The sequence below is a fragment of the Scomber japonicus genome, chromosome 18 (assembly GCF_027409825.1).
Source record: "Scomber japonicus isolate fScoJap1 chromosome 18, fScoJap1.pri, whole genome shotgun sequence".
NCBI classification, from domain to species: domain Eukaryota; kingdom Metazoa; phylum Chordata; class Actinopteri; order Scombriformes; family Scombridae; genus Scomber; species Scomber japonicus.
In genome coordinates this window covers 14,362,708-14,372,031 of record NC_070595.1, presented here as the reverse complement: position 1 = coordinate 14,372,031, position 9,324 = coordinate 14,362,708, and the positions used below count along the sequence as shown (strand labels likewise).

Below are 9,324 nucleotides of genomic sequence, written 5' to 3'. Positions count from 1 at the left end.
ACATAGAATAGCCCATGTGTGTGTCTCCAAGAGTCAGAAACAAATAAATGCCTTCAGACAGACTTTTTATATGTGTCTTAAGTATGTCAAACAGCAATTAAACTAAGGTGGGATGAGGGCGCACCTCTTTCTAAGGTTTGTCTGAGGGGAGACCCATAGTCTCAGATTCTGATTACATTACATCATGTACAACAAGATTTAAGCTCAGTGCTTTGTTGGGATAAATATGGTAAAATATGGGTGCAGCATGAACAATTAGAATATCTACAATCAAGAACATCAGAGGTAAGCGAATTAATAATAACTCTTGTTAGTGCATTTATTTAAATACATTAAACTTGATTTGATTTAAAATACATAAAAATAGAAAAACATTCTGGCACTGCTTTCCATTAATTACCATAATGATTCTGTTTAAACATTACAAACCACACTAGGACTAAAAGTTGCATCTGTGCTGATGTTAATGATTGTCTGACATTTTCAACTGGCTTCCCATTGCTTTTTCATCACTGATTTGATTAACATAGAGTACCTCTTTCAATACACAGCACATGCTCCTGCTTTCACAAAATAAGCCAGTGGTTACAGTGTTTTGAATACATACCAGGCAATATAGCTTTGACAATAAACCATTAAAATAACATATTTTTGTTTATGGGATAATGTATGCAAAAATATGTAAAATATCAAATACTACAGACACCAACTTTTCTGACGCTCCAGAGCTGTTTTTTTTTATTACAGTTTTATATGGCACTTTATCCACTGACTATCCGGTTTAGTTTTATGTAGACTTTTTCATACAGTAACCTGGAGTGAGATGTCCCTTGTGTAATCCAAATCAAAGCAGACCTTGCCATCTGCAATTTACTGCCATGTCTGACATATATAAGCTATTGACTTAAACATGCTCTTCCTTTCTGACAGACTGACATGAGAAGAAAAGCACAAATTTCATGCTTCAGTTGCTCTATTTGACCCGAGTTTACTTAAATGCCACTCACACAGATTGCAGTGCCAGGTAACACAATAGCTGTAGGATTACACGTGAGATTTGGGTGACATCCTTTTAAGTTCCCAATTGGTTAAAAAAAAAAAAAAGGATTAGCTGACGTCATACACTCTGGCTTTCCACCACATAGCTGAGAGGGGAAATAAGCTAAATAAGAAAAAACGAAAGATAACCCCTTTGCCACAAATCCAACTGTATATGCTGCAGCTGCCTGTTGATTAAAGGATTTTCTTTTTCACTTTTCCCACACTTCTTCCAAAGTCTGGAAATGTCTTGCTGACTGTCTCCTCTCTCTTTCTCTGCTTCTATCTAGTCAATCTCTTTATTTAGTTATTTGTTGCTTCTCTTTTTCACTGGTGTTTCCTTCTCATTGCTTCCTACCTTATCACATCTATCCTGCATTATATAACAGTATACATCTGTTGTCAATTCTCTACCATTGTTTTTTTGCAAACTGAGGTGTAACATCTTAATTAGTAAGCTTTAGAGATGATGTTAGGAGTATTTTGTCACCTTTGGACAGAGCCAGTCTAACTGTTTCTGGTCTTTATACTAAGCTAAGCTAACTGGCTGCTGGTGGTCGCCTTACGATATACAGAAAATGGTATCAATCATCTCATCAAACTCTGCAAAAAAGTGAACACGTGGATTTCCCCAAATATGAAACTTAATCAGCAAGTTGCAGCACTCATAAGTAAAACACATTCATGTAAAACCACTCATGGATTCACTTGCGTCATAATTTGATCTCAGTGTAATAAACTGAAGTAAGAGGTCAGTATTATTACCTACATCTTGATAATTCACTCTTTGTGTATCAGGATCCAAAGTTCTACTAGGCTAGTTTAATTTATGACAGTGTACAACAGTTTCAATCATTAACTAACTCTGCTTCTGCTTCTGCTTCAATGACACTTGATAAAAATCACCCCAACAAAAACTGACTGAATCTTTTATAAAAAAAAATGCTAAAAGTTTACAGAACACAATGATTCAAACCTCAAGAAGACATTTGGTTGAGAGTATCACTGGTTACCAACACAGAACACTAGGCGTATAGAATAGGCACTGTCCAGGGTGTAAACAATAAAGTTGAAGATTGTCATGAAGGTGATCACCATTTGTTTATCCCAGGGACAGGGGCGTATAATCACACAGCTACCGGGTCTCTTATTATTGTGGAAACTATACAGTGGCCACATCACCAAAGCTGACAAATACATCAGTGCTGCCAAAAGGTTGTAAATGATTGCTAGCTTTTCAAAAGCAAATGGAAAAAGTGAGGTCCACTGTCCAACGGAGAGCACGATTATGAGTATGGCAAAGATGAAGCACAGGGAGTACACGGCCACACACCACTGCAGTTCTGGGGAGGCTGAGTATTGACTTTCCTCCAGAGATGTGAAGATAAGACAGGCGAGGAAGATCTCCAGCATCTTCATTATACCAGGCACCGTGGAGAGGAACCCGCTGTTCTGTCCACTCGGATGATAGTAGTTTAGGGACACTTCACCTACATACACCCCGAAACACACCGCAGACACTACAGAGGCAGCAATTTGACGGGGGCAGTTGTTGCAAGTGAAAAAAGTGGGGTAGATGATGCAAACGGCCAGGCACATGAGGCTTGCCAGCATAGCAAAGGCAGCAGTGAAGTCTTCCCAGGCGAAAGGTAATTTTGTGCTGAAAGTGGTGAACTCCAGGATGAGAATTAGAAGGGTGAAGAAGAAGCAGAAGCACCAGGTGAACATGCACCACGCCCAGTAGGCAGTTGTATCATATCCAACACTTGCCACCAGGCTTAAAGACATACAGGTGAGGATTGCTGCCATTATTCGCATAATGCCCACAGGCTTTGTGAGCGCCCGTAAATCCACATTGATCATGGCTGGACAGGATGAGTCTCTCTGACATAAAAAAATTGCCTTAAAACTCAATTTATTCCACTAAGTGCATTCCTTAGCGCAACAAGTCCTTGTGAGACACTGAAACTGCTCCTGTTGTTCCTAATCAAGATCCATGCCCAAGTAGGTCTATTCTCTAAAACCGAAACTGTAGTGATGCATACTCAAAGAGAGCATCCTGGGCTTATCTCTACAGTTTATGGCCCCTGCTTCATGCCACTGATTGGGTACTGGTTGGGCGTTATCATGTTCAACATATGACTCACACTGGACTCTGGTCCTCCACACAAGCTTCATTCTGAGGCTAATCTCCAACACTATGATGAGGTGTAGGTCACATCCTATGGAAAATAATGAGAATTCTGTCCTTGAATTCAGTTGTTTCTGGGAAGGACGGATAGCTGTCAGGGCTTTAATGAAATAAAGATAGGACTTTTTCAGGTGTTATGAAGAGATGAATGTGGACCACTTTAAAAATCTGACAACACAAAACAGGCAAGAAGCTTTAAATTATGTCTAAAATTATATTTTATTTTGTCTATTTTTACAATGCAGAAAACCAGAAACAATTAGTTAAAAAAAATCCCTTTTTTTCTTTTGTTTCTTTTCTCTTTTCCTTTTTCACTCTCACTCTCACTCTCTCCATTTATGGTCACAGGATCATTTTGATTTCCACTCTTTCTTTCATTCTTAGTAATACCAGCACTGAACAAAGGTCATGCAAATCCTAATTACGCTTATCAAAGATATCATTAAGATAAGCAAACCAGTCTTCGATCCTGACCAATTACTCATTTACTTATGAAGAAGAAGCCTAAATGTTCAAAAATGTGAACCAACTCCACACATGGGGAGTCAAAGCATACTTAGATATGTTTCATTCATCATTAAATGTGTTTGCAATTCAAATTGACTGAAAATATAAATGACGGACATGTCTTTTGCCCACTCTCATTCCCTCTTATAGAGAAATAGGAGTGGAGATGTAATGTCAACTTGAAACCTATGTACACTTTGACACACCTGTGCAAACATCCTTTCAGAGCCACAGGGTGGGTCAGAGCGTCCTATTTAACCATGACACATAGTATTCATTTATGACTGTAATTGGTTACTGAGTTGCTGAAACATCTTGACATCCATGGTGGTGTAAGTATTCACAAAACCCTCACATTTTTTCTATATTTGATGCATAATTCACAGTATATGCATTGAATGAATATGAGTAATGTATCTGATCTATGAAGATCAGATGAGAGTTGTGGAGGAGGAAAGAGGGTGAGAGAGGAGATTGGGATTACAACACCTCCCAGAATTACAGATAAAAAAAGAATGTAAAAAAATAGACAAACATTATATTGTCTGAAAATCATAGTCAATTATATATCATTCAGATCAAATCCAAAACAAAGTGTGTTGGGATCATCATAAAAACAACATTGAAATAAAAGGTGTAACATGTTACATAATATTCTACAAATCATGTTCAATTTTTGAGTTCTGGACTGAAATATGATGCATATTTCCAACCTATGTTGTACTGACAAAGACCAGCCTAAAAGAATAAACAGTATCAACAACATAGGCAACAAGGTTGACACAGGTCATGAAACTTATGACAACTAAATTATCCCACCATCGACAAATAATATGTGTTGAGCAGTAACTTGGCCTAGGATTGTTCCTGAAGACATACACTGGCCAGATGACCACAGCTGTCATGTACATCAACACAGCCAACACATTGCAGACTATAAGAATTTTTTCAAATGGTAAGTAAGCCAAAAGGCGGCCAATAGTTAAAATGATGACAAGTAGGGAGAAAATGAACCAAATGGAATAGACAGCAACACACCATTGGAGTCCTACATAATGACTATAAATGCTTTCCTCCAAGCAGATGAAGATGATGCAGGCCACAAAGGCCTCCAGAACTTTGAGGAGACCTGGGACTGTGGCCAGAAATCCACTTATCTCACCAGATTTGGCACGGGTCAGCCCAACCTCAACGGCGTATAGGATGAAGGCCAGAATGGAGGTAACAGTGGCACCAATCTGTATGCCACAGTTGGAGCAAGCGTAAAAGACAGGATAGATGATGGATGCTGCCAGCACCTGTATAAAGAGAAACAACAAAGGTGGTATACACTGTTTATTTATTTATCAAATATACTATTATTAAATATACCTCATTTGTCTTTAGTACCAGCAAATTGTAAACATGCATATTTACAGTTACTAAAGTCAGACATGTGATCATCATGATCTGTTTGGGAAGTTGGGGGTATAATGGTTGTGGCCTTAAAAATATATTTTTTAAAACAGAAGAGGAAAAAGTGGTTAATCTTATAACTTCAATATTGATATGTTACATGAACCATTGTAGATACAGCTATATATGAATTTTGTAGTGATTTGGCTGACTGCGGGAGCAAAGTGATTGAGGATAATGAGGTTTCCCAAAAACCTTCACTGTTTATCAGAGCTCATACTGTATACTGTCTTGGCTCATTTTGGTTCCTTGTAAATTGGTTTTCCTCTGTAAAATGTAGACTACAATGTTCCAAATGACCGTAATGTTTAGTAAAGCCCCTTCACACATTCATTCCTTCACAGTCTATCCCTGAAATGTTCAGGAACATTTCCTGCATGAGCTCATATGTGAATGAGAGCACTGATCGATATTTAGGGCAATCCTTACTGCCAATCTTCAGCCTCATGACAGTGACAGACCAACAAGCTGCAATAAGTTTATCCTGACAATGTCTGTAGACAAAAACAGATAAAATAGAATGGTACAAACCATTAGGGTAGCCAACATGGCAAAAGATGTAGTGAAGTCATTCCAGGAGATGGGTAACCTTGCACTGAGACCAAAGAGCTCCAGGATGAGTATGAGTAAGGAGACGCTGACGCAGAAGGACCAGGTGAAGATGCACCATACCCAGAGGGAGTAAGACTGGTGGGTTAATGATCCCACAAGGCTTACGGTTATAAGGGTGAAGATCACCTCTAGTATCCGCACAATGCCCACAGGTGCTATCAGTGTCTTAAACTCCACGGCCATGGTAGTTGTAATCCTGTTGTCAGATCTTTAATTAATCTCTCAACTCTTCACCAGCTTGCCTCTCCTGCCCTTTTTAATAGTTACCGTTACGGTCCTCTTCTCTTTTTTTAATAGTTGATTTAATATTTTTCTTCTTCTTTTCAGGTTCTTCTTTGATTCTATCAGCCCCTCTGTGCTGCCTGTGAGTGCTGCCTGAACATGTATGATGCATATAGAGAGGACGATGAATGTGAACTCTGTTTGTTGCCCGATCAAAACTTCCTCCTCCTTCCTATTAAACAAGCCATCATTGCGCAAGTGTGTACCAGAGTTATAAAGATAGTGTATGTGTGCGTGGGAGGGGGGTTTCTCATTTCCATTTGCTTATCATTTGTGTGCATTAGGTTGGGTTGCTAAGGCCATCATTCAAATGTGTAAATGTGTTGCAGGAGGCATAAGGATAATTAGGCCTCCATACAGTGGAAAGATTATATTTGGTATGAGGTAAAGACAGAGAAACTAGATCCAAGATTTAGGATATGAACTTTAGAACTTTTGAAGACAGAATAGGGGCCATAAATCACTGATCTAAATTAAAAACAGTTTACCAGATTGCCAACTGTTACAGACTGCCAACTATTAGTGCACACACAAGCACCTTTAACAACTTGAACTGCTAATTATACATGCATAGCACACAATTTCTTCTTGTCTAACTTTAAATGAAGGTTTTAACTATTCAGTATCAAATAAATCTGATAAGGGAGTTGTGCTTCAGGCTCTTTTCTCAGACAGAATAATTGGATGGGTCAAAGTATACAATGGAGACATCTAGATTAAATAAGTCCCATTGGACCTATTTAATTGAAAGAATATTGAAAGACTTAAGCGTTCAACAAACCCTGGAGGAAAGAGAGCATGACTTAACTTTTAAACAGCTTATCATTTTTAACATTCTCCCAGTCATGGAATATTGAATATATCCATGAAAATGTAACTCTGCATGGTTTTTGTGTGCTTGCATGACTGTGTGCATTTGTCTGTGATGGCTATGAGGTTCCTGTGTGGTAGTATGGATCAGCTTTTTTTATGCTTGACATTGTATCCTGACCTAATACTATTTTGGAGAAATTTTGCCGCATGAAATTTAGCAGGAAAAACTCAGAAAATATAAGCACATTTGTTCCTAAAAAATCTAATAAATGTTGTCTCATGTGTTTAGATGACATGTAATGTACGTAACTTCCATGCTAGCATGTGGATATAATGTTATTATATTATGGAAATCTCTTTGTTGATTGAATTTCTTTAGATCAGGGCCAGGTGCAATGGTTAACAAAATGTATAACTACAGCCTAAATTAAGGAACCATCCAACAGCAAAACTTCCTTCAAACCTACTTCTGCAATGCTACCATCCTAACCGCCTTGTTCCTGTTTTTGTTGTGTGGTTAGTTTAGTTTTGTGACGCACCTGGTGTACCTAATTACTTTCATTATAAAGTATTTTGAGCTGCTATATAAATGAAGTTATTATTATTATTATTATTGTTATAATATAACAACAACAACAACAACAACAACAACAACAACAACAATAATAATAATGATAATAACAAATGACTAAGTGGCTGTAACTACAGTTTATACAGCTAGCCTACAAATGTAGTTTGGTAATGTCTACTACAGTCAGAACAATGGTGAACACTATATGTTAGATACTTTAGTATACCATTGATAATGGAGGCTATCTAGGTAGCACTGCAACCACAAATGGAAAGATTAATGGCTTCTGTTGTGATTATTAAGAGATTGCTGCATTCCCTGAATATTGTAGAATTTTGCAGTAGCACAGAGCAGCATGCATGCAAACCCACTGTTTTAGTTTATCCTATTGTAAAGAGAAAGAGAACTGCTTGCTTTATTATCATAAAAAAAACAAAAGTCTATAGTGATAACAACTCTGTAAGGCTGCACATAGGCACAGCAATGACGTGAGCTAAATGCTGATGTCAGCATGCTGGCATATTTACACTGGCAATGCTACTATTCTGATGTTTACCATTCATCATAGTTTCCTCTGTAAGCATGCAAATAGTTGCTAATTAGCACTAAACACACAGTACAGTTAAGACTGGTGACTACATGGGCTGAATTATTTCATCATAAACCAAAGTATTAAACATTTACCTGATGATGCAGGACTAAACAAATAGTCAGAGGATCAATCCACAAGTTTGGACAATTCACTCAGAGTCACAAATGTAAAATCCTTCAGAACTGTGGTGGTTTCCTCAAATAATTGTTTAGTGGATAAAATGTCAGAAAATAGTGAAAATTTACATCACAAGAGATTGTTTTTCCATTATTGCTAAACAATGACTTAAATTATAAATTGATTATAAAAATACTTGTTGATATTGTTTTAGTACCAGAGGGCAGCAGAGCAGTAATGGACAATTGTTAAAGTTTGTTCACACCACTGAGGTGGTCTTGCAGGCTGTGATCATTTGATTATAACACCAACTGTGTGTGTCTGTGTTTGTGTTGCTCCCTTGTTGTAACCTGTTTGATGAAAGAGAGTTTTAAAGATCCCTTCTGTAAGGGAGTTATTTTTCATCTTTAGGGTCTTTAGGGACATTGACGTCACAACAAAGGCTGCACTATTGTCCTTGAGTGCCAAGAAAGGCGCCTATAAATACAATTTATTATTAATATTGTCTTGGCAGAGGGACATACTGTTTCTCTCCTTGAGACAGTGAAAGCAACTGTCTCTGGTGTTTTGGGGATTGCAGGAGTCCCTAACCTCACATGGGTAACTGTGTTTCCCATTTCCCAAATCCATTACTGTAGATGTATTGAGTATGACCATTTATGGGAATATAGTTTCCATGATAATATCTGTGAAGGCTTAAAGACTATCCACAGAGGACAGTTTCCTCAGAATTATGGTGGCATCATGCATCAGCCAGGTGTATTGATAATACTTTGATACTCCTTGGTCAAACTTCAATAAACATTTACAGCATAAGACATCCTTGGATCCTGTACACTTTCTCCATTGCTGAGGTTAACCATTGACAGATAAATTCTCTATAACACCTTCTACTGTGACATTGATTTGACACACACCTGTAAACACAGCCAGGAGGTGACGGCTCAGTCAGATACCACCACTTCATGCACAGTAATGTAACTCCACACTTAGTCCCAAAGTAATCTGCTGTTTTTGAGGTCACAAATGCGGGTGAGAATCTAAGCAGCAAAACAATGATCAGCATGGAGTTGTGTGTTCTATTACAATGTGGTGGAATTTTAAAGATGAGTTCACAGACAGCAAGTTGTCTTTCAGAGTTTTGTT

General features: G+C 37.9%; 2 protein-coding genes across 2 annotated transcripts; both read right to left on the bottom strand.

Annotated features, from left to right (window-relative positions):
- Nucleotides 1-1,856: 1,856 nt before the first annotated feature.
- LOC128378989 (myeloid-associated differentiation marker homolog) lies at nucleotides 1,857-2,901 on the bottom strand. The gene has a single exon (XM_053338585.1). The coding sequence runs from the start codon at nucleotides 2,899-2,901 to the stop codon at nucleotides 2,041-2,043; it is 861 nt and encodes a 286-aa protein (XP_053194560.1). The 3' UTR covers nucleotides 1,857-2,040.
- Nucleotides 2,902-4,449: 1,548 nt separating this feature from the next.
- On the bottom strand, nucleotides 4,450-5,986 carry LOC128378990 (myeloid-associated differentiation marker homolog). Its single transcript, XM_053338587.1, has 2 exons — nucleotides 5,723-5,986; nucleotides 4,450-5,034 (listed from the first exon to the last, which is right to left on the bottom strand). Exons 1-2 carry the CDS (start codon nucleotides 5,984-5,986, stop codon nucleotides 4,450-4,452), a joined length of 849 nt encoding a protein of 282 aa, XP_053194562.1.
- Between the last annotated feature and the right edge of the window lie 3,338 nt (nucleotides 5,987-9,324).